The 26304-nt window shown below is 33.5% G+C and overlaps 1 protein-coding gene across 1 annotated transcript in view; it reads left to right on the top strand.

Annotated features, from left to right (window-relative positions):
- The first annotated feature begins 384 nt into the window (after positions 1–384).
- Positions 385–26304, top strand: part of LOC129234577 (homeobox protein PKNOX2-like) — a 60794-nt gene continuing 34874 nt past the window's right edge. Inside the window, exons 1-3 of the mRNA XM_054868599.1 lie at positions 385–458; positions 6848–7069; positions 12900–13071. Of these exons, the coding sequence (XP_054724574.1) occupies positions 6849–7069; positions 12900–13071 (393 nt within the window). The 5' untranslated portion in view covers positions 385–458; position 6848. The remainder of the gene's footprint in view (positions 459–6847; positions 7070–12899; positions 13072–26304) is intronic.

Here is a 26304-nt window from a genome sequence, read left to right as displayed (position 1 = left end):
CCATTTTTGACGAAGACTGACACATAGGTAAGCTGCCACTCAAGTGGCCAATTCTATCGGTCTCGCGAACTATCTTGTTAACTTTCAACGTGGTTGGTTATTGATACTCATTGGAGAATTGATTGATTTTATGTTTTCAAAATTTTGCTTTTTGGGGTATTCGAACGTGTATAACTGTTTTGGATAATCGATATTTATAGATATTTCAAGCGGTCTTTCTCTGTGGGAAGAACGTAATAAAAACAAAAGAAGCGCTGTTTGTTCGATTCCCAAACAATGTATATTATTGACTTGTAAATGGTAAAAATGCTGGAATGTAAACACTGAAGTTATTTTGAAAAAGATCCTGAAATACCTTTCTTTTACTTCTTTTTTTTTTCGATTCTCCGCAGTAGTTGCTAAAAATTGTTTAAAATGTTGCTGTGTCGATTTTGGTAGCGATAGAAAAGTGATGACTGGTAAGTATTTTTGTGTTGAATTTTTGTTCTCATCGGAATGAAAAATAAAAACCTTTAAAAGAAAATTTAACGGCTTGTGAATTTATTATCATTGCTGTCAAGCAGGATAATTGAATAATTGGTAAAAACTTAAGCGTTTTACTGCTTATCCAACTTGATTATTATGTTATTTTTTAAAAACAATAATGAAAGAGTTTTTGAACTATTTTTTTCCTCTGTCAATTATCCGTTTTGCAGTTCTTCGTTTGGCGTACTTTACTTTGAATTGTAGGTAACAATTAAAATACTAATTGTTAATTTTTTTGCAATGCATATTTTTGCCCATGATAAAGTTACCATGTGCAATTAATTTATTTTATGTTTTAAGCAAGGATAAATTTCTACCAAAAGAAGTTACCCACCAAAGATTTCTCCTCATAACTTATTTTTACGATAAAATAGCCTACATTTCGCCTAAAGTATTAAAATTTTCATAAAATTGAGAGGTGCATTAGCTTCCTATGCAAAATAAATCCTGCTCTAAAAGTGTCATGTTTTATTAAGTGCAATGTTTCTGGTTATTACACATCATCCATTATTAAGAAATAACGTTCTTTTCACAAATTCTTCGGACTGCAATCTTTTAGCATTATGCTAGAAATTAAATGTAATGTAGTGTTTCCCCCAGAACAAAAAAGGGGCAGGGCACTCTCAGATGAAAAGGCACTTGAATTCAATAGGGAAGTTGCAACCTATTAAATGTTCATATTTTGACTATTGGATATTGTTAATTGACCCTCAAAACTAAAAAATTCACCATCGCCAAATTTTAAAACACCGTGGTTGATTTTTAATGAATTTTTAAAAATCCACGCGCAAAAGTGCGCTCTTCTGAAACGTCACGAGCCTACGTCACATGGCCCAAATGGGCAGCCTTCCGCCGAAGATCCCTTGTTTTCGCTAGGGACATTTTGAGCGCACTGATATTTTTATTTTTTAGAAATTCAATAATTCTTTTGAACGCACTATGTAGACCGGATTCGTTAAAGCACAATCTAAATAATCTTCCTCATGTAACATCAATGATGATATTCGAATATTTCCCGAGAGGATGAGAGGTTTAATGTTCCAGAAACGCGAGGAGTTAAATGCGAGGAGATAAGCCTTTTACATTTCGTCTTCGAAGTCGAATGCATGACCTTCGGCTTCTCCCCTATCGGAAGAGCGCATGACGTCACTTCCTATGCCATTTGACGTCACAAGCGCTTGAACTGAAATTAATTAAAAAATAACTACTTATCGTATCGCAAAATTTTTTTGACCTATGATGTTCATACATGTTACTCTATCATATAAAAATAAAATTGAAAAATCGAAAACTTCCTTATTAAAAGGGCCATTTTGATAAAAATTTTGCATTCGAAAAGGTGTCTACTTTTTGTTACAAAATGCATTCAAAATCCAAGTATTTTTGACAGTTCAATTTTTTTAAAAATAATGTAAAGCTTTTTAATGCTTAATTAAAAAAATTATGCTAAAAACATTCAGATTTCTAATTTAAGCAGATTCTAGTGGATAAATAATTGAAACTGAGAAGTGATGTTTCACAACCAGCCATGTGTGAATTCTTGCCTCTTTCGAAAAAACTTTGCTTTTGTGACGGAAGTTTTGTTAAAACTTCTGAGGGGTTAGGAGGGTCTTAAAAGGGGCAGGAGCAGCCCCCCCCCTTGGGCAAATCCAAGAGGGAGGTTGCAACCGCCCCCCAGACAAGAACTAAATTTTTTCTTTTGCCTTTTTTAAAAATGTCTATGTATCTTAATGTAAAATTTATAAAAGTATAATTTCCTACATCCATCCTATCATAGTCGTAACTTAGCCACATAAAGTAGGGGGGCAAACTTTTTTTAAGGAAAATTTATTTAATCCATATTCTACCATCAAATTAAAATAATGCAAAAATTATCCTTTTCAAATAATACAAATACAAAAGTGATGACCAGCAACAGGCTCTGGGCCCAGCTAGGCTGGTCCTAGTCAATTTACAATCCCCAGTGAAGATCAATGGCCCTCTTAAAACCATCTACTCCCTTGCTCATTACCACTTTTTCCGGTAAGCTGTTCCAAGGTTCCACTACCCTGCAAAAATAATAATTTTTCCTAATATCCATGTTAGCCTGACAGGGTTCGTACGGGTCATGGAAATCCTGGAAAAAGAATAAACAAATTTCAGACCTGGAAAAGTCATGGAAAATTAATATTTTTATTATAAGTCATGGAAAATTATTTTAAGTCATGGAAAAATGTCTTGGGTAGTAAAAAAGTAACAATAGCTAAAAGAGTGCTAGAAATATTGAGTGATTTAGTAATATTGCATATAAATTGAACGATCTCAAAAACAAATCTGAGTTTTGGAATCCAATTTCATCTGCTGCTTTAAGAGCCGCTCGCCTTTTTTTGTAATGTGATTTTACTACTGTTGCGTCACTAATTTTGAATTCCCCATTATTTTCAGCACTTCTTATATTTTGTATTCTGTATTAATGGACTTGCAAATTCTTGATTTTTCCACGCCCCCTCAAAAAGTAATTCAATTGCATCCGAGTTAGTGTCAACTACTTGTAAAAAATTCAATATTAAATTTACCAGAGATCTTAATGTGTCGAAGGCTTTAGAAAATGAAGACTTTAGTCAGGCAATAGAACATAGAAATAGGGGAATTCTAATACTCTAAAACAGTAGTGCTCTACATACAGCTCGAAAAAACTGATCCTCGTGGCCAACTGAAATATCTGGTTTAGAAAAAGGAATTTACTGAAAAACGTGGCTTTATTTTAATGAACGCATATATTGTCAAGTTGCATGGATGATTAGATGCACTATTTACACCAAAGGACAATGTTTTTATGAATTAAATTTATTATTGGAAAATTAGTAATGACTCTTTCAATTTTTGTCCCATGCATTACTATTCGGCCCTATTTATTAGATATTTGTTAGACATTTAAACATCAGTGTATTGCATTCACTATATTTTTATTTTGCTTGACTTTGTATGATAAAGAAAATAAGAATAATTTATTAGTTTCTGCAGTGTGCACTGATATTTTTTCAGTCACAATTAAGTGCTCCAATGAGGTAGTGGCACTCACGTAACAATTTTTCTAATGCCCATTTCCGGAAATTGTCAAGTTTTACATTAAATAGTACTATTCTCTTCGTATAACAAGGTCATGGAAAATTTTATGAAGTTCTGAAAAAGTCTTGGAAAAGTCATGGATTTTTTTTTAAATCCAAATTGAGTATGAACCCTGGCCTGAGATTTAAATAGCTTAAAACAATAACCCCTTGTCCTGTTTTCAGTGCTAAACTTTAGCCCTGTAACAGCTTTCATTTTAATAAATTTAAATAACTCAGTCGTGTCCCCTCGGTCTCTTCTTTGCTCAAGACTTGTCTAAATGAGAAAGTCCATTTATTAGCCTTGTAGCCCACCTTTGAACCCTTTCCAATACATTAATATCTTTCTTAAGATAAGGAGACTAAAACTAAACAGCATACTCCAAATGAGGTAATAAACAAATTAAGTTTAATAAACGAATAAATTTCAAAAATCATTATAACTTTGAACACAATATATGTTATTCAATTTAAACATAACAGAGCTACAGAGAGTAATGCGCACATACATTGGGACAACACAGATTTAACCAGGCACTAATGAAGGGTAAGGTGGCTTCCTCTTGTCTCCTTTTTGCAGCAAATGAATTGACGACAGCAGTGGCGGCCCTAGGTTTTGATGTCCCTTCGCCCCACGAATGAGAGCCTCAAAAATACAAATACAAATGTGACGACCAGCAACAGGCTCTTGGCCCAGCTAGACTGGTCCTAGTAAATTTATTAGTCCTCAATGAAGATCAATGGCCCTCTTAAAGCTATCCACCCCCTTACTCATTACCACCTCCGGTAAGCTGTTCCAAGTGCCTACAGCCTTACTAAAGTAGTAGTTTTTTCTTATTTCCATGTTGGCCTGAGATTTGAATAGCTTAAAACAATGACCCCTTGTCTTGCATTCGGTGCAAAAAATTTAATCCATTAACATCATTCATTTTGATAAATTTAAACAGGGTGGCGACAGATCAGGGAAATCAGGGAGATCAGGGAAAAGTCAGGGAACTTTACTAATCAGGGAAAAAATCAGGGAAATATCAGGGAATTTTGAAAAAATAGCAAAAAATCAGGGAAAATTGATTTTATGAAGAAAATTTTTTTTTTTAATTTACAAAATTAAGTACTCTAATTCCCTACGCATTTTCCGCCAATTATCTGTTAAAAATAATGTTAAATTAATGAGGTGCAATTATACACTGTCGCATATTTGTGCATCTTTTTTCCTCAACGACAAAGTATTGAATCTTACTTATTAACCACAGGATGAACTTCCTAAGATTGTTTATTTTACTGTTAGGTTGTTTATTTTACCTAGCTTAAAATTTCCTTTTACAATTTCAATGCTATGTAAAATAAACAACCATACAGGCAAAGAGGAAGCCTTCATTAATGTCTTAGCTCCTTTGCCTTTATTCCATTGTCTCGAAGTAATTAAGTACTGTAATCATTATTTCAGGAAAAAATCTTTGTTTTTTGAATTAATACTATAAAAGCTTAAAAGTTATTACTTCTTCGGGTTTTTAATTTAATTGCTAAAATTGAACTTTAAATTAAAATAACTTTGTTTTTTGCCGTTATACCATTTGTTGTCACAGCAGATTGTAAAGGTTTTCCTTTCTTCAGACTTAAGTATAATTCTTTAATTTTATGACCAAGTTGTATTATTCTTAATATATTTTAAAATTAACTAATTGCTTTTTTTTTCTTTTTTTTTCTTGCATTTCAAAGTTGTTTGTTACAAAAGCAATCTAAGATTTTTTTTTCGTTACATACTGAAATCATTTGAAATAAAGTTAACTTGTGTACTTAAGTAAATATCTTTATTTTTTTATTGTTAAAATGCTGTATTCATTCATTAAAACCTATGTTCTTGATTAAAGAAAAGCTCCCTATGAATGGATGTCAAATGGTTTCATCAGAATTGCATAAATATGTCAATTAGTTATATAAGAATAACTACATTACTTCTATTATTTCACTATTGCTTGTTATTCTTGCAACAATTATTATACTGTTTGAAAACTTAATTCAAAATAATTTCAATTACTTTTTAGTTCTATCATAAATACACATATGTTTTTAAGAGTGATTTTAATAGTTTCTTAAAATTCTTATGCTAAGTGGGTTCTGGAAGTAAAGTATTTTTTTTTTTTTTAATTTTCTATAATCTTTCCGTGTATAAAAATTTAATATACTGTTTTGTAGGTCCCCCCCCCTCCCCGAAAAAATTGTCTTTTTTTTAAAAAACCATTTTATTAAAAAAGTAGCATCTTTTTAAAAAATATCTTTAGTTCAACAACTTTACACAACTTAAAACGTTTAAAATACTGCATTTTATACAAACATACAATGGATTTCAAGTAGAGCAAAGAAAGAAAACCATTCTCATTGTTAATATAAATCAGGGAAATTTGGTGAACTTAATCAGGGAAATCAGGGAAAAGTCAGGGAACTTTTTTTCACAGTTTCTGTCGCCATCCTGTTAAACAACTGAATTATGTCCCCTCTGATCCTCCTATGCATATAAATGGCACATGCATAGCATCCTATGGCGTATCCATAGGCTCCTATGCATTGAAATGTTTAAAACCTATGCATATAAATGGTAACAATAAATATTGATGTAAATGTATAAACCCACTTTTGAGTTATAATGCTCTTGAAGCAGGGGCTGCATTTCAGCATTTCATTTGGGGGGTCGAGTTTCTTAAATACGAATTACCTCAGTAGGGAACAAAACACATATTGGCTAACAGCAAGTAATCATGATATGGGAGGGAGGGGAAGACTGCATAGTTAAAGAGCCCCCAGAAAAGATATTTGTTGATGCGAGATATGTTTTTCAAAAATAGTATGTATTTTTAAAGAGTCTATGAAAGCATACACTATGCATTGAGCAGCTGAAATGTGTTTCTAGCGGAAGAAAGTGATGAACACTCATTAAATTGGCACACTTAAAGTATGAGCGTAACAATTTCCTAATAATTTAAAAAAAGAAAAACACTTGCTCTTGTCTGGAAATGTGTCAAGTTTCATCACTGATTACGCAGAACCAACAAGATTGTTTTTCTTCAGTTTGATTAGCAATTTACGTAAATTGAATTTGCTCACTTTTTATTATTCTTCTCAAAAAATTTGGGGGTGCAACCGCCCCCTCTTGACCTCCCTATTTGCCGCCCCTGTCTTGAAGTGTTTAGTTTTTTCATTATAAGATTTGGTTTTAAACAAAATTCTTTTTTTCACAGTATGCAGGAACCGTCCCCTGGAAATGGAAAATCAGTGAGTGGAATATCTTCTAGTTTACCAGATTTCCGTGCAGCCGGCATTTCAATGATTGGACAATGTATGGATGTTTCGGAAGCCACATTAGCCAGTGGTGGGCAAGGAATGGTTGTCCCACCACAAAATATACCAACAGATCCCCAGACCCAAGCACAATTTGAAGCTGATAAAAGAGCTGTATATAAGTATGTTTTTGCTTACACTTAAACACTATACAGACTTAGCGAGCACGCTATATATTTTGTATGATGTATTAAATTCATATGAAGTCTTTTTATTTTTGCATATTAAAACTTATCTTACATCAGGAATGTTAAGATTTTAAAAAATTACTAACATTATTACAAAGTTTTAACCAGTCATTAATAAGAAATTTTTGCCGACGCTTATGTTCAATTTTGGCATGTTTATAAATTAAGTTTTTCTCGTATGAGATAGAACTAGAGGAAATTCATTTCTAATATTAGGGATCTTTTAGAAAAAAATCATAAAAATTATTTTAATCTTCAAAATGTATCAAAATTTCGAAGACCAAAAAGTACCCCAAACCTAATACTGTTGTGGTCACTGTCTCCAATGTGTTCCCCTACACATAACCCCTGAACAGAACCTTCCATATCACAGAAAACTAGATCCAAAATCACGTCCAGTCGAGTACCCTGAGTTACAATTTGATCTAAAAAACAGTCACCAATTACTTTCAAAAATTCCTCTTCTCTGCTATTACTATGGTAAAAATTATTCCAATCAATTCCTGGAAAATTAAAATCTCCCATTATAATGACTGACCCCTTGCTTGAAATGTCACTAATAATACTAAACATCTGTTCATCTTGACCCTGGCTTAAGTTGGGTGGCCTATAAATGTTCCCTAAACGTAGTTTATTTCCCTTATTGCTCATCAACTCCAGCCAAATCATATCGATCTCATTAGGTTTATCATTAATTACCAATTCATTGCAAGTTAAAGTGTCTCTGACATAAAATAAAACCCCACCACCTCTTTTACCTACTCTATCTTGTCTAAACAAATTATACCCAGCAATAGATAATAAATCATCATCACTTTTGGTAGCCCATGTCTCAGTAACTCCAATAATATCCAACCTCTCATCTATAATTATGCTTTTCAATTCTTCCATCTTGTTCCTAATACTACGAGCATTTGTATAAAAAACCTTAAGTAAGCCCATCTTACTTTTATTTAATGCTGCACGATTATTTGAATCCCAACTGTTAAAATCTTTTCTCTTATTAGCCACCCTATTTCCGTTTCTACTAAAATCCAAATAGTTAATACCCTTTCGAATTCTGCTCCTAAAACCATGCCCCCCATTCCAACTTAGTTCTTTGATTCTGAAGCCTCTAAAACCAAACCACTAACCATTTTGACCCCTGTAGAGCTCAGATGCAGGCCATCCCTAGCAATCCAATCGCGTTTACATTTACTCCACACATCAATAAACCTGATACTACGCTTAACGCAAATTTCCTTGAGTATCAGGTTCATACACCTAGCCCATTGGTTTAACCAACTCTTATGCACTCCATACCTGGGAAGCAAACCAACCACTTGGACATTTGCCGAACAGTTGGTTGCTTTTTCCAACAGGGAATCCCATTCCTTTGTAAACTCATCGTTGTTACTATGGCCTACATCGTTAGTTCCCACCCACAAAGTAATTTCATCCTCTTTATTAAATACCCCCTTCTTTTCAGCAACCCTATTTACATCTCTCACCCGAGCCCCTGACAAACAACATCTAGCCACCTTACGTCTAACTCTGCCTATTCAGTTTCCCACCTAACGCACCATTGAATCTCCCAAAATTATACCCTTAGTTTCCCAGTCTGTCACCTCAGCAATAGCTTTAACCTTTACCTCTGGAATTTTCCCACTATCTAACACACAGCTAATGCCCACTTCCTTTTTACTAACTTCCCCCTTTCCCTCTGGAGTGTTTACCCCATCTACTCTCCTACAGCCTAATGCTAACTCACCCTCCAAAGTAAGCATCCTAACTCTGATTTCTGAGAGTTCAACACAGTTAGTGCAAATGAAATCCTTCTCAGACTCATCCTTCCCCTTAAACAAGCAGAACATCTGACATAGGTCACAAGAAATCCACTTGTCCCCTTTACCACTTTTAACCTCCTTCATTATGCATGTAACTCCCATTCTAGCTCAAAATGATACACTTAAAAGTCAATATAAAAATGCAAAATTGAAGAAATAAAACTAATTATTAGAATTAGAAAGCATTGGAAGAAAAAGGTACAAAAATTACAAAATCCTAAGACAAGCAGTAAATTAAAATAAACAAGTTACACACTTAACAGAGCACTCAGGCTTAACAACAAGAAATCAGCACATTTTAGGCTTAGCTACAAAGAATAGAAAAACACTTTAAGAAAGCAAGTAAATCAAAAATAATACTTAAAAGCACAAAAATACTTAATTGTATGATAAAATACAATAAAAATACTGAAATTCAAGCAGTAAAATAAACAATTACAGTAAAAAATCACTTATCTAAGGAGCAGCAAAATATCACCCCAGCAACAGTAGCGCCCTCTATCGGCGGTAAGCCAAAAAATATATTAATTTGTTCCACTGTCCTTGGAATTATCTGAACTTTAAAGAAAGATAACTTTAAGGTAGAAAAGAAAAACTTTAAGGCCACTTATTTTCAGAATAAAAAATAAGGAGTGTAAGGAGATAGTAATAAAATGTTAGGAATTTAGGGGCACTTATTTTCTTTTCTTAAAAATCAGGAGTTTAAGAAGCATACGAATCCTAAAGTGATCAAACACTGAGAAAACTGGTTTCCACAAGCTGTCACTATCATAGACTAATAATAAGAGTAGACCGAGCTATGGCAACCCTTTTGCTGCTCATAAACCAAACCATGTGACTGGTGGATATCCTAGCAACAGCGGGCGTTAATCGTAGCAGACGATCAACGCCAGCGCGAAATAAAATAAATAGAATTGATGGAACACGGAAGAATGATCTTTTATGGAGTCCGATTTGTAAATTTGTTATTCTAAGTTGTAAATATTTTGTTAATATAGTGAGTTTTTCGTTTAGATAGCATTGTGCATTTTCTTTAGTCAATTTCAATAACTCTCTAAGCAATAAAAGATGCAAGCGACCAAGAAGAATCAGCAACGGTAAGATTTTTACCTACAGTTTCAATTTAAGATACCGATTAGTACATTTTTGCGTTAACGCAAAACGTTTACGCCATTTCGTTCACGCCAACGCTGACAGCTCCAAATGAAATAAAAGTTACCGAAAACTGATCAAAAACTATTACTAATGTCAAAATAATGCATAACTAAAAGAAAAACAGTTCAATCTCTGCACCTGGAAGTGTTTTTTGATGAAAACACATTGTCTTAAAATACATGTCGAGTGCCAAACTATAGATATAATGCTGCCATCTAGCAACCATGCTGCCAAAGTCTTCGCCAAGCCCTTCCACTAGTCACATGATACATCTATGAACCAATTTTCTTTATCAGCAAGAATGAGAATGCTCGGTCTACTCTTATTATTAGTCTATGGTCACTACCCATTTATACATTCCCAGAATCCTCTATTAAGTGTGTCAGCAAGTGCTCTGCAACAAATTAATCTCTGGAAGGCTTTTTAATTTTAAAAAATAAAAATATTTATTGAATGAAGAAAATCACTGCACACATATACTCAGAAATAGTGAACTTTTATGTAGAAAATAAAACTGTATGAAAAATCACTATATTTTAAACAGTTATTGCTGTTTTAAAAAGCAACATTTTAAAAGTGAAAATCAAAATTAGAAATGCCTTATTCATCTCAAATTTTAAACATAACTATGCATGTCTGTCAAAAATAGCCATTAAATTCAAAAACTTAAACTAAACAAACATATTAAAATAATCAATTAACCAAAGTTTTGAAGTACAAAAATTTTAAATTACTGCAGACAGGTGTTTTGGTGTTACAAGGAACACCTTTTTCAATGCTTCTGGATGAAAAGTCATAAGAGAAAAGCTTTAAGTATAAAGGTATTGCTTTAAGTTCAAAAAAACATGTTGTGGTTTCAGTTGGCGTGGAATAACTCTTCAGTATAGTAGTATCACCTGATATCCCTATCATTTTTGGAGATTTATTTTCTCCTTGAGGATTTGGCCTAACAAGTCGGAACTTTCTCATAGGGAGGACTAAGTCAGATCTGACATGTGCATATATTACCATCGGCTCCTTATCTCTTTAGCTGAAAAAGGGGAGCAACAGTAACAGTTCACAATAAGTGATCTGCTCTTATTTCTTGATAGAGTTCCAGAGACAACCATTCTTTTTTCTGGGAATGTTGTTGAAACGATATATATGAGTTAATGGAAGTGAGCGGCAGCTCTCTCTGCTTTGGAAGAGGGGCTCCCATAAAATATTTGAATGGCATTCTTCAAAAAATAATACAGTACAAATGTGATATACCCCCCCCCCCCCCCACCGTTTGGCGACATCCGATTTTTTACACAAAATTGAAATATTTTTCTCACCAATGAGGCAATAACTTTTTAAGCATGGTATCCCTGGCTAAACTAACCTGTGTTGGGCAACCCGAAGGCAATCTTAGATCTGTTCAAACTTGATTACTTATTTGTGGTTCACGTTGGAAGATCTTTGTTTTTTCGTGCAATATACCTTATAGGAAAGCTTATTTTGCGTTGATTTAGATTCAGTAGTTGTGCTTTGATGAATAAATATTAGAAAATGCTAGTTTCTTTGAAATTGACCGTTAATTAAGAGTAAAACCCAACTTTGGGTGTGTTTCGGTAATGCGCATTGTTTCATATGTTGTGTTTCAGACTGAGTGTGAGGATTTATACAACAAAAACATAACTGTATTTTAGAATTTAAAAAACAAAAACTCACAAAATTCTTTGTTTTTACAAAATCTTGAGGGTTTCTTGTAGTTTTTAAGTTTATATTTACTACATGTAAATTTATTTTACAAAAGAAGTACTGTTATTTTATTCTAAAAGTTAATTCTTATCGATGCCAAGAACTATTCAAGCATATTCTGTATATGTGCCTCCTTTAGGTACCGAATTTCTGAAAATAAGTTGACTCTACGATTTTATAAAACTATGAATGTATTATTTTATGTGAAATATAGTAGATATTTTTAGTAGGTATTTTCAAAGCATTTTTGGATAGCAAATAAATGTATGGTATATTTGTATTGTTAATGTTCGGGATGTTCTGTCGAGACATTTTTACTTTTCATACATCAAAATTTGAATTACTAAGCGTTTTTGTTTTGGCTGAAATAGTTACATTTTAAGGATGTTTTCTGCTTTAAACATCGCATATTGAAACGCTTTACTCTTTTTTAGTAGAGTATGAGAATTGTTTTTGTTTGAGGAAATGCATGTTGAAAAATAGCTTTTATATCTATTGGTACATATTTCTTTGGTGAGCTGTGATAATAATTTGTTAATTTAAGCATTTTAAATACTATTACATGCAAACTAGTAATTTTTCTTTGTGTTCGAAAACTTTCTAGTTTCTGGTATTTTTGAAGCAAATATTCGTGATGTTTTTTGCTGTGGTTTTACGTTGTTTTTACATATATTGTCTTCTGAAGTGCTTTGATCATGTTTTTTTTATCCGAATTTTTCCTGTTGACTCTAAAAAGCATTGCTAAGAACCATGTATGACATATGTCGTCATACATCGTTTTCTTGGCGACGCTTTCTTGGTGCCAACAGGAAAAAGTCGCCAAGGGTCGGGTATATGACATTAGTTCCAATAATTCTTAATGTTCGCACTTCTTTTACGGCCAAGCAGGGCTAAAAGAAAATTTTAATCTTTTCAAAATGTTTATTTCTAACAAAAGAACTAAATTTTCTCTAAGAAGAGCATGACTTATAAAAAAGTTTCCGATTATTTGACTTTTTTGACATGAAACTCGTTTGTAATCTGAAATATTGACTTATGATTAGTTTATTATTTTTGCATAGACACCCATTATTTCCATTATTGGCACTCCTGTTTGAAAAATGTGAGTTAGCTACTCAAAGTGCAGAAGTTTCATCTTCTGAAAGCTTTAACATGGATATTCAAGCTTTCGTGCAGCATCAGGAACGTGATAGGAAACCATTTTTCAGTGATGATCCTGATGTGGATAGCTTGGTATGTTGGAAAGATCTTTATTAGTTTTATTGCCCTTACATTTATTTACTGTACTATCTCAACCTGATATTTCTTAAAATTTCATGTACTTACATTATAAATTTTTATATTTACCAGTTGCAAAACAATAATAGATCTTGAACTCTTTGCTCATTTTTGTGATGCTAGAACATATTTACCATTGCATCGGTTCTGTGTGGTGTAGTAATTAACATCCCAGAGTTAATTTGATAACACTCTTGTTCACCAGCCTAATTGTACCTCTGTTAAGCACTCCAATCGATGTTCAAAGCCTTCTTCAACCAAGAGAAGAAAATATCAAATGGCAATTTGGGTTTGTGATCATCGGCAGATTTAGGCTATGAATTCTGGGGGTGCAATAATATCGAAGGAAGGGGTGGGGTACAGTCTGGCGTAGCTACTGTTTCTGCAGACAGGGTGGCTCATCTATTTGCCACTCTTTCATTAAAACATTACTAATACATTAAAACTATCAAAAATTATTGAACTTAAAATTGAAAACTTTATTTAAGGAAAAAGACAAACAAACTGAATCCGTATTCTTCCTACATAAAAAGGGAAAGACCGGCCCCTCACCTGAAGAATGCTCTAAATTTACGTCAAAAATCGTCTAAGTTTAAGTGAAAATTAATAGCAACGTTCTCTCCCGAATCTCCTTTAAAATTGAAGTCAGTTTTAATCTTTGGTGACCTTAGGAGGAGGAGGTTGCGGGCTTTTCTAGAATATTTTCCAAAATTTAAGTTTTGAAAACACCATTTTAGTCTAACTTTTAGAGGACGTTAAAGATATGAGGAAGATTCTGGGGCTCATTACGAAAATTCATTAATTTTGAACTCTGTGCACAGCTGAAGCAGTAAGACGCAAAGGGATTTAAGTAGATTTTTTAAAGTTTCAAGAAAAGAGCACTTAATGTTCAGACCCTAGGTAGGCTTTCACTGACATTTTTTTTCCAAATCATGCTGTATAGACGCATCCATCATAACTACTTGTACCATATCTTGCCCTAAAACATAGATGAGGTTCTACTAACATTTGTACTGATTATCTTCGATTTTTAAATTTTGGCACTTACATCCCGTTGCTCACTGCCTCATTTGCAATCATTCCAAAACCTTACATTTTGAAGAGTTTTTTTTTCTTTGCCTCCAGTAACAGATTTTTAGTATGATTCCCTTATTTTTTTCCGCATCAAAGGCGCTCGATCCCCACCCCCACAAGTATGCCGCCTGGGGCAGACCACCGCGACTAAAGCTTCTAGTTTGACGGCAAAGTTTACTAGGGTGACTATTCTATTCAAAATATGGGCATTTAAATGACTATTTTGCAATCAATTGTAAAAAAGGGTGACTGATTTAGTATATGTAACTTTCTTTTTCCTCTTAGGAGTAAAAAAATAGTTGAAAAAAAAAAGTCTATTATAAGTTTACCCTCTAGTTACCAGGAGGAAAGGAAAAGTTTTACAGCGTTAAGTTTTTGAAAACAATCATTTTAAAATGAGGAAAATGAAGTGTAATCAACACTCACAATCAGAAATGTCGTGTTCATATTTTTGTACAAAAAGTTTCATTTTTGGGATAGCGATTTTTTTAAAAGTATCGTTTTTACAAGTGCAATTTTTGTAAAGGGTTAGTTTTTGCAAACGTGATTTCTGAAAAAAGTTTGTTTCCACTGCTACTTCTTTCCTAATTGTTTTTTCATTTTAAATTTCTTGTATCTGTATTATACATTCATTTTTTGAAAACAAAAGCTAATTTTCCCTCGATCGGAAATTTCACGAATACGGTGCTTCTAGCTCTTTTTATACAGTCGGTCTTTTACTGTTGTATTTAATTAACAGTCGGACAATGAAAAATTATACCAGAATGTGTCAATACTGATTTCTCTAGTGTTAATTCAAAAGGGTTGGGCTAAAGTTTGAAAAATGTATTTTAAAGTTTTCTTTTTCAAGGGTTGTTTAGGAAAAATTTGCCCCACCCCACGTATAGGTCTATCCCACTGCTGTGAGTGGGGTGTCTATTTATTGAAGTTTCATTGCATTAATATAATATCAATGATATTTTTTAATAAGTGGGAGACTATTTTAGAAACTATTTTCTGCATCTGGTAACTTTTTTGGAAACTATTTTTCATAGGCTACTAAAGCAACTATTTTTAGCAAAGGAGCTCAGTGGCAGCCACGGGCGGGGGGGATTCCCCAGGACAAACAAGGGGTCTGGGCAAGGGGGGCTTTCTTTCGGAAATGTTTGAAAATTTACAGTAAAAATGCTTCTTTTTAGTTGATTTCAGAGTGATTTTATAGCACTGTTAACTGGAATGAAGTGTAAGGACTTGATTTAAAACAGTTTATATCGTTTTTGAGGAAGTGTATTACAATAGTCATATTTTTTGACTATTTTAGCCATGGTGTCAAATAAAAAAAAGGTAATGATTTACCAATAAATACCCAATTACAGAGTATACATACAATAATTCTATAATACAGCACTGAATAATAAGTCATTTAAGAAATGAGTTAATCTGGTGCACTAAGTATTTATTGTCTTTCTTTTTTAAATGGATAAAAATACTTCTTAATATGTGGTACAATTTCTCTTGCAATGGCGATGTGTGGTGATCGGGTCACAAAATAAACTGCATATTATGGTATTTTTGGGTTTTGCTTTCAAATAAATTTACTTGCATTGTAGCTAATGATTGCAATATCGGTATATCGAATACCAGTATTTCGAGCAATTTTGCAATTTCGTAATACAGGTATTTGCTGAGGTAAAATACTGGTATTTTTTCGGTATTAGCTGAAAATATTAAAGTTTTGATTAGAGAATTTTTAAACAAAAGTAGCGGAAGTATTGCAAAATGATATTGTCATTACTAAATGGTGAAATGAATCGCATTTTTGTGTACCATTTTTTATTTTTTCCGTTTCCCTAATCACTCACTTTCTCTTTTGTGAAAGTTAATTTCAAGTGTAATTTTGAATGCATTTGTCCCAGGAACAATTTATTCCAACCATCAATTGCAAGTTATACTTTATGATTTCTCTTTAATCTATTTGTCTCAACTGTATTGAATTTTGACAAAAACTTTTTTTTGTTTGCATAACAAAGGGTAATTTGTTATCACCAGTATTGGTTTGTTGTCCTGTCTCGCTATTTGGCTTTACACCTGGCAAGACACTATTGAGACATTATATAGTGCCTTGAAAATTTGTTTTGCGTTGACAGGTAAAGCATAATCAATTGAAACATATTTTCAGGTATTTAAATTATTTTATAGCAAAGAATTCTGAAAAGAAAGCCGAAACAAATATCGTAAATTTTATACCAAAGGGCTAATAAAAAGCTCACACAAACCTCTCCTGCTCAAGAGAAAATGATGTTAATTTTGGATAAGTATCGTCTCACCGAAAAAAAATTACAACTAGCTATAATTTTTTTAAAAAAATCTAATAATATTGCACACAATGCATAGGAAACACACACACAAAAAGATTCATCCAAAAGTAACACGCAAGAGACCAAATTATTTGAAGATGAAGAACTATTAAACAACTAGAAGAGGTATCGTGCATTGTTAACAGTAGAGCTGATCTGCGTGAATTCAGAAAAAGCATTTTCAACTATTCTGTTTGAAAGTTGAGCATTAAAATGAGTTCCTGGCTTAGAAACAATTCAATAGATGCATTATGTTTTTTTCTATTGATTTTTACTATAACATTTGTTCTATCATTTTATATTTTTTTCACAATACATTTTCATAAATAATACAATTTTTGTACAAAATATGAAATGTGGCAATGAAACAATTTGTCATCAAGCATTTTTGAGAAATTTCAAATACCAGTATTCTGGTATCAAGTTTAAAAATACCGAATACTGGTACTGAATTTTTGGTCCGGTATTGCAATCTCTAATTGTAGCTGTAAAAAAATATAAATTGTTTTACAAACTTCCTAATGAAAAAAATAATAAATTTTCCCGATAAAATATATTATTTCGTTTAAATTTTTTTGAAAATCCAACCATAAATCTTGGGGGTGGGTGCGACACCCCCCCTGGCACCCCCGTAAATCCGCCTATGTTTGTGATGGAGGTTCGTATTGACTGGTGAATGTAACCGTTTTATGCCTGAAGTGAAAAAGTGCTTGAAAAATGTTCCTTGCAATGATATCTGCAAAATCTTCTGAATACTTAAATTTAATTACACAATTTTTCCAGTTATGAGTTTAAAATATCATTGAATTAAGTGTGAGTAAACATATATCTGATTCCACCACTTCTAAAAAGGATTACATGCAGGGAGTGTTATTGCTGCTAATTTGATAAGTGTTTTTTTACTATAACTTTTCATTATTACTGTCTAGTTTTAGGTTTTTTTACTTCACTTTATCATGTAATTTAGTTTTACTGTGTTTTGGGGTCTTATTTTTGCTATTATTGTATTCTTGAAGTGTTTTTGCATTTTTTGGAGCTAAGCCTAACATGTGGTGATCTCCTGGTTTTTGATTTTGTGTGCTTTATTGGGTGTAGCAACTCTGTTTATTTACTGCTGTTTTTAGTATTTATTCTGTGTTTTTTTGCATTTTTATCTTTCTGTTTTGCCTTTTGGAACATATTCACTGAGTAGAAATGGGTGTTATATGCATTATGAAAGAGGTAAAGAGTGGGAAGGGGGACAGGTGAATCTCTTGTGATTTATGTCATATGTTCTGCCTGTATAAGGGGGAAAATGAGTCTGTTTTTGAGGAGGATTATATTTGCACTAAATGTGCTGAACTCTCAGACTTAAGACTTAAGATGCTAGTTTTGGAAGCCCAGTCAGCATTAGAGTGTAGGCCAGTTGTAGAGGGTATAAATGTTCCAGAGATTCAGGGGGAAGTTTCAAATGAGGAGTTAGATTGGGAAACTAAGGGTGTAATTTTGGGGGACTCTATGGTAAGGGAGGTGGGTAACACAGTTGGGAGAGTAAAGCGTAAGGTGACTAGGTGTTGTTTACCAGGGGCTCGGGTAAAAGATGTTAATATGGTTGCTGAAAAGAAGGGAGTATTGAATAAGGAGGACATGGTTACTTTGTGGGTGGGAACAAATGATGTAGGCCACAGTAAAAATGAGGAGTTTTCTAGGGAATGGGAATCCCTGTTGGATAAAGCAACCAGCTTTTCGACGAATGTCCAAGTGGTTGGTTTGCTTCCCAGGTATGGAGTGCATAGGAGCTGGCTAAATCAACGTGCGAGGTGTATGAACTTGCTACTGAAGTCAATTTGCGAAAAGCGCAGTATCAGGTTCATTGATGTATGGAGTCATTGTAAACGGGATTGGATTGCTAGGGATGGCCTGCATCTGAGCTCTACAGGGGTCAAAATGGTTAGTGGATTAATTTTAAGGGCTTCGGAGTCAAAAAACTAAGTTGGAATGGGGGGCATGGTTCAAGCATCAGGTATCGAGAAAATGATATTTTTCTGGGTATTGCTAGAAATGGAAATAAAGTGACAAACAAGAGTAGTAATGTTAACAATTGTAATTTAGGAAATTTCAGGGTGTTAAATAAAAGCAACTTAGGCATGCTTAAAGTTTTCTATACCAATGCTCGCAGTATTAGGAACAAGATGGATGAATTGAAAAGCATAGTTATGGATGAGAAGTTGGATGTTATTGGAATTACAGAGACATGGGCTACCGAATCTGATACAGAGTTATTACATATTGCTGGGTATAATTTGTTCAGACAGGATAGAGTAGGTAAAAGAGGTGGTGGGGTTTTATTTTATGTTAGAGACAATTTTATTTGCAATGAATTGGTCATAAATGATAAGCCTACTGATATTGATATGGTTTGGCTGGAGTTGATGAGCAGTAAGGGCAAAAAGCTACGCTTTGGAAACATTTATAGGCCACCTAATTCAAACCAGGGACAAGATGAACAGATATACTGTATTATTAGTGACATGTCCAGTAAGGGATCCGTTATCATAATGGGGGATTTCAATTTTCCGGGTATTGATTGGAATAATTTTTATCCTGGTAATAGCAAAGAAGAGGAATTTTTAAAAGTAATTGGTGACTGTTTCTTAGATCAAGTTGTAACTCAGGGAACTCGAGAGGAGGCCATTTTGGATCTAGTTTTTTGTGACATAGGTAGTTTTGTTCAGGGGTTGAGTGTAGGGGAGCATATTGGAGATAGTGATCATAACAGCATTAGGTTCCGGGTTAAATTTGAAGTGTGCAAAGATGATAATTTTAGGTTTGTGCCCAATTACAGAAACACCGATTTTGTTGCACTTAGGCAGAGCTTGAAAAAGGTTTTTTCGTCAGGGTTGGAAAATAGCGACGTAGATCAGCAGTGGACGGAATTTAAGGATAAACTTGCTAAAACCGTTGGTGACTATGTTCCATTTCGGAGAAAAGGTGTTAGTACCAAAATTTGGCCCATGTGGTTCTCCAGGAAGACTAAAGAAGCTCTTAATTATAAGCAAGCCACTTTTCGTAAGTTTAAAGAAACTGGTCAGAGTGCGGAGAGGCTCCAGTATGGTAAGGCAAGGCGAAATTTTAAGTATTTGGTACAGATTCAGAAAAGGGAATTGGAGCAAAGGCTGGCAGATGACATTGATGGGAACCCTAAGAGGTTTTTTGCTTACGCTAATTCTGGGAAAGCTCGAAACAGTCAAATTGGGCCTTTGGTTGATGAGTATGGAAATTTAATCCAAAACGATAGGGATATTGCAAATGTTCTAAATAACTTTTTTTCCAGTGTGTTTAACGATAACTGTATCTCAACAGTTGACACTAACAAGACACAAGCTATTATACAGCTTGAGGATTTTGTATTTTCCAGGGAGGAGGTTTTATTTCATGTGAAAAAGATTAAAGCAACTAAAGCTCCGGGACCAGATAATATCTATCCAAAAATTTTAGTTGAATGTGCAGAGGAATTAGTGGATGTTATTTTGAATATTTTCAATGCTTCTTATAACTCGGGGACGGTGCCAGAGGACTGGAAGCTGGCTAACATAACGCCACTCTTCAAGAAGGGGTCTAAAGGTATTGCTGGGAATTATAGACCTGTAAGTTTGACTTCGGTGATTTGTAAGATTTTCGAAACTTTGATCAAAATTAAGATCATGATGTTCTTAGAGACTAATAGTCTGTTGACTAGTTTGCAGTATGGTTTCAGGAAAGGTAAATCCTGTACTACTAATTTATTGCATTTCTACGACTAGGTTACCTCAGCTTTAGATAACAAAAAATGTGTGGATGTTGTTTATATTGATTTTCAAAAAGCTTTTGACAAGGTACCGCATGTTGCTCTTCTCAGCAAGTTAGCTGACATTGGAATAGGAGGAAAAACTTTACTTTGGGTTAGAAATTGGCTTACTGGTAGGAAGCAAAGAGTAGTTGTGAGAGGAAATCATTCTAATTGGAGTGATGTTTTAAGTGGGGTTCCTCAGGGATCAGTTTTAGGGCCTCTTTTGTTTATTATATTTATGAATGACATCAATGAAAATATTTCTGGAAGCATGAATTGTTTTGCTGACGATGTAAAAGTTATGGGGATTGTCGAAAATGAAGAACAAGTAAAACAGCTGCAAGAGGATTTAGATCATATTACTAAGTGGGCAGATAAATGGGGTATGGCAGTTAATGTAGGGAAATGTCAAGTGCTACACTTAGGTCATGGAAATAAGCGTATGAGATATCGTTTACAGGGTTCAGTCATAAATCAGGCAGAAAATGTTATGGATCTGGGTGTCTTTATAAATCAGGACTTCAAGTTTAGTCAACAGTGCAGTATTGCTAGTAACAAAGCCAACAAAATGCTTGGGTTCATCAATAGATCTATTTCAAACAAATCTAAGAATGTTCTTCTGCCTTTATATAGGAGTTTAGTAAGACCTCATTTGGAGTATGCTGTTCAGTTTTGGTCGCCTTATCTGAAGAAAGATATTTTTGTATTGGAAAGGGTTCAAAGAAGGGTAACTAAATTAGTAAGGGGACTCTCAGATTTAGATTATGATACCAGACTTAATAGGCTTAACATGTATAGCCTGGAGCAAAGGAGAGTCAGAGGGGACATGATTCAGTTATTTAAATTTATCAAAATGAAAGATGTAAATGAATTAAATTTTTGCGGGGAAAGCAGGACAAGGGGTCATTGTTTTAATCTATTTAAATCTCAGGCTAACTTGGAAATCAGGAAAAACTACTACTTTAGCAGGGTCGTGGGCACTTGGAATAGCTTACCGGAAGAGGCGGTAATTAGCAAGGGAGTGGATAGCTTTAAGAGGGCCATTGATCTTCATTGGGGACTAATTAATTGTTTAGGACCAGCCTAGCTGGGCCCAGAGCCTGTTGCTGGTCGTCACATTTGTATTGTATTGTATTGTATTGTATTACAGTTAACCTTCAGGGTTCGTACGCTCCGGGAATTCCGGGAAAACCGGGAATTGTCAGGGAAAATGACACTGTCAAAAATGTCAGGGAAAAGTCAGGGAGTTTTCAAATTTTGTCCTCCAAAAATTTTTTTTCCATTTTTTTCCCAAGGAATTAAGTACCATGAGATCTAGTCTTCGTTTTTATTGTGATTTCACGAAAAAAATTGTAAATTTTTATCTAAACCGACGCTGGCACTTAAAAACTGCAATCGAAAAATGAACGTTTTTTTTTCACAACGAAAAATGCTCCAAAAGAGCGAAGATTTCCTTACATGGAGTCAGTGAGGGGAACGCATTTCTTTTTACTGCCTAAACTTTTAGATGGGTTGCCACAACCATTCTGTTCGTTTCAGGGTTCGTACGCTCCGGGAAAATCTGGAATTATCAGGGAAAATGACATAGTCAAAAATGTCAGGGAATTTTCCAAATGTGTCCCCAAAATTTTTCTTTTCCCAATTTTTACCCAGGGAATTTTGTTTTATGAGATCTAATCTTCATTTTTATCGATGTATTAAAAAAATTGTAACAATTTAAAAGCAATAAAAAAAGTGGCGACCCAAAAAATCATCAGCAGCCGCCATTTTTGGCTCTCAGTAGTTCCCAAGAGAAAAAAAAATCAGGTGAACAGGAATTATGCACAAACTCAGCAGGAGAGAAGACAATTTACTGCTTCGGAAGCACAACCTGTAGATGGGAGGGTCGATCGGGGAAAATCGTTTTTTTTTTTTTTTTGATCGGAAAATCATTTCAGCTACGTGTGAAACGTAGTCGCCATCTTTGGTCATTCACAAGATGAAAGTAGATACGATCCTAAAATGTCTAAGTTTCTAAAAACAAAGCAGAATTGGATGTTTTCTTTAATTGAAAACTGATGAAAATAACAAAAAATGGTCTGCAAATTGTTTTTCTATTATTATTATTATTTAAAATTTTCTTGAGAAATGAAAAATTTTGTTCTTAAAACAGAAGTATAAGATTATATCCTCACTGCCTTGGACGCAAATGTGATAAAAACTTTTCAATGAATTATAGTTTCATGAAGATTTATTACTTTTTAATTGTCTTCATGCAACAAATTAAAAAAGTTATTTATTATTTTTGGGCAAAGCCGCCATATTTGGTCATTCCTAAGATGGAAGTTCACAAGACTTTTTAAGTGCCTAAGTTCCCGAAAACGGCACTGGATGTTAATTGCAGTGCAAACTATTGAAAACAACACAAATTGTGCCTTTTTTTCCCAGATAATTTGTAATTATTTTCTGGATAAATGCAAAATTTAATCTTCATAACATTTTTTTGTTTTAATTGATTTAGACTCTTATGTGCTACATACTGACTATTTTGCTTTTATTGTAGTTTTTTAAGGATTATTGATTATTTATTACTACTTTTATACTACAAATCCAAAAATCTACTTATTATTTTAAATTTTTCACTTCGTCGCCATATTTGATCGTTTGCACAAATGGAAGTAGACTTAAAATTCCAGAAACAGAATTGGATGTTTATATCAATGTGAACTATTGAAAATAACATTAAAATATGCAATAAGTTATGAATTTTTGAAAATTAACTATTACTTTCTGGAAAAGAAAATTTGAAATTTTAATGTAAGCGTCCTTTAATATGTGAAAAAAAAAAAAAGATTATTTGCATTGGCCTATGATTGGCGGATGTTGATTTTTGTTACTATGCATTACATGGTATGCCGATCGATGCAACAAGTTAATCATATTTATACTGAAATTTAGCTTTGAACCTACTAATAAGAAAATAAAAAGAAGTATTGTAAACCAAAAGCGGATGCTAAAAGGTTGCTGCAGGACTACAGCAAAACGCTATAATATTACGCGTGACATCAAAGAAACGCTAAAATAAGTTGAAAGTATTCTGTTTTCAACAAATAGTAAACAAATTAAAACAATTTTGAACAAAATATTTTAAAAAAACTTAAAATTTTGACAGAGAAAACAAAGGGAAAAAAAAAATTCCAAGTTTTTTTTTTTTTTAATCTAAGGGGAGAAGTTTCAGTTCTTCTGCATTGCTACTTTAAACAATTTTAATTATTTTGAAAATATTACTATTTAAACATAAATTTTGAATAAAGCGAGTAACCTGGAATTTTCTAAAAAACAACCTGGAAAACCTGGAAAAGTCAGGGAATTTTTTTTAACCAAAAGGGTATGAACCCTGGACCTTCCTTTATCGCAGTTAATTGGTTTCAGACTTTAGCGAGATAACTGAATTTCTGCGAAGTAGGATTCTGTATTTATAAACCGAATATTTTCCTAATTAGAGTGTATGAAACTTACTTTACAACAACTTAAATAGGTTTCTAACATAGTTAGAGCCCCCTAGACATGAAACAGCAACCTTTGCCACCATTACATTTGTATTACTTAATATATTGCATAAAATTAGACGAAATATATATCACATTGTTAATCATTGAGAAATAAACTACACACACACATGAAGTTCTTACAATCTATCTACTAATGTATGAAAATAGCTGAATTTTTCGATGATGAATTAATTGCCAGTTAGTGACCGTATGAGCCCCCGTTCTTCCGCTCTACATTTATCCTCATTAAAGGTATTAAGTATACACAGTATACAACTTACAAAACTAGTACATTGTTGAACACCATTTATAGATGCATTTACATCCCCTAGTAATAATACAGTGATCTATACTTTCCAGTTAGTGTTTAACAGATAAAATGAGATAGCGATTCCATTCACTTTCTTCGGTGATTTTATACCTCCATTCCCTCAACTAGTACAATTACACGCCTCAGAAGAGCTCAGCTTACTTAAAAAGACATGCATTGTTATTCTTTTGTAGAAAAAAAGTTTACACAAGTACATGCAAAAGGCTAGTTACTGAATTTGAAAAAAAAAAAAACTGAAAAAACCGCGAAGTAGTGAAGCCGCGAAAGTTGAAGTGCAAAGTAGCGAGGGATGACTGTAAAGTCATAAAAAATACAGTTGGCTCTCTGTTTAACGACTTTCAAGGGACCACAAAAAATTGTTCCTAAGTAGAAAGCGTCCTTAAATAGAATGCTTTTAACACTGTAGTGGACCATCTTTGACCATAAAAAGCCGTCTTTAAATAGAGAAAGTCGTTAAATAGAGCGTCATTAAACAAAGATCCAACTGTAGTTTTAAAAAATAATACAGTATAACTTTGATTTAATAATACCCGATTTAATGATTTCTTCAATTTAATGATACAGTTTACTAGTCTGGATTTGACTATATTGAATGTCTATGCTCCCTGATTTAACGTTGCCCTTGATTTAATGATAATTTTTTCCAGTCCATTGACAATTGTAAAATCGAGGTTATACTGTAATTAAAAGCCTTATAACTGTTTAAGCATTACCTACTGATATTTTGCGTAGTGTAAGCTGCTCATAGCATTAGGTGGAAAAAATATATATATGGGGGACATTTTGGTCTTTCTGTGTCTCATTTGTAACTCCTGCAAATTAAAGCTGACATTTAAACAAGAATGTATTGTTTTCTAGCCTCACAGACACACAGTTTGTAAAAATTTTATTCACAACTAGCTGCATTGCCCGGCTTTGCACGGTCCACCTCGAAAATAAAAGATAGGTCAAGTGACGCGTGTTCAACTATCGGGCTTAAACAAAAAAAAAAAAAAAAATCAGTAAAATTTTGTGGTAGATTGCGGAAAAATAACCGAAAAGGAAACATTTTAAATCCTCCAATTACAGGAAAAGCCTCAAAACAAAACCCAGAATTTTATTTGTTCATCTTTGAGAAAAAAAGGACAACAGATCTTTCTTCTCACAAGGAGAGGTTACGGTCTCGGAAATTCAGATCGGGATGAGATTTGGCAGATTAGTAGTATCCCTTAAGGGTACTCTCAGGGTAAAGTAATAAAGCGCACTAGCCATAAAATTCCGAGAAAACAGCCTTTAAAGATTTACGCGCAACTTATTAACTAGTAGAGATTGTCCGTAAACAAGCGCCCGGCGGTCATGTGGGCAGCGCGCTGGGCTTCCATGCTGTCGATCCGGGTTCAAATCCACTGCGAGTGTTTTTTTTTTTTTTTTTTGTTCATTTATAAAGTAACTGTTACAGCTTTGTACAATTTGAATTGAAGATAATGCGAAATTTTTAAACACGTAAAGCACTTAAATAGAGAAAATGGAGATAAATTAAATCGATACAAGTTAAAATTTGAATTACAACGGCTACAAAATTACTGTGGAGCTTAATTTATAGATGATTTTTAACAATAAAGTTGTTATTTATATACATACACCAGAATGATATTTATCATGAAAACATGGAAAACAAAAACTGTTTTGATATCTCGCACAATTTATGAAGGAAGATTGCTTACAGGATCAACTTTTTTGTGAAAGAGTCGTTGGAAAACATACTTCATTTACATTCAGAAAAATTTCTCTTTTGTCAAAATGTTTAGAAGTATACCAGGTATATCGAATCATTTTATCAAAAATTGGCGATGACAGTTGATGGACAATTGATTGTATTTTTATGCAGTCTTCACGGGCATTTATTTCTCTATTATTTTCAACGAGAAACGCGCAATTATGTATATTTTTTATTAAATTCTTTACCTGTCTATAAAAATAGACGTCGCAAGGTTGAACAAGTGGAGTACATTTTGGTGGAATCCCTTTAACTGAAAAGTTGGAGATTTTTCATCATCCTGGAAAATTTGGTCGTATAGTTCAGGTTTTGTTTGTCCTCCCGAAGAGTCGATAATCAATAGAAATTCTTCC

Source organism: Uloborus diversus, chromosome 1 (genome assembly GCF_026930045.1).
Source record: "Uloborus diversus isolate 005 chromosome 1, Udiv.v.3.1, whole genome shotgun sequence".
NCBI lineage: Eukaryota > Metazoa > Arthropoda > Arachnida > Araneae > Uloboridae > Uloborus > Uloborus diversus.
The sequence above is the reverse complement of the archived record's forward strand: the minus strand, read 5'-3'. Positions and strand labels throughout refer to the sequence as shown.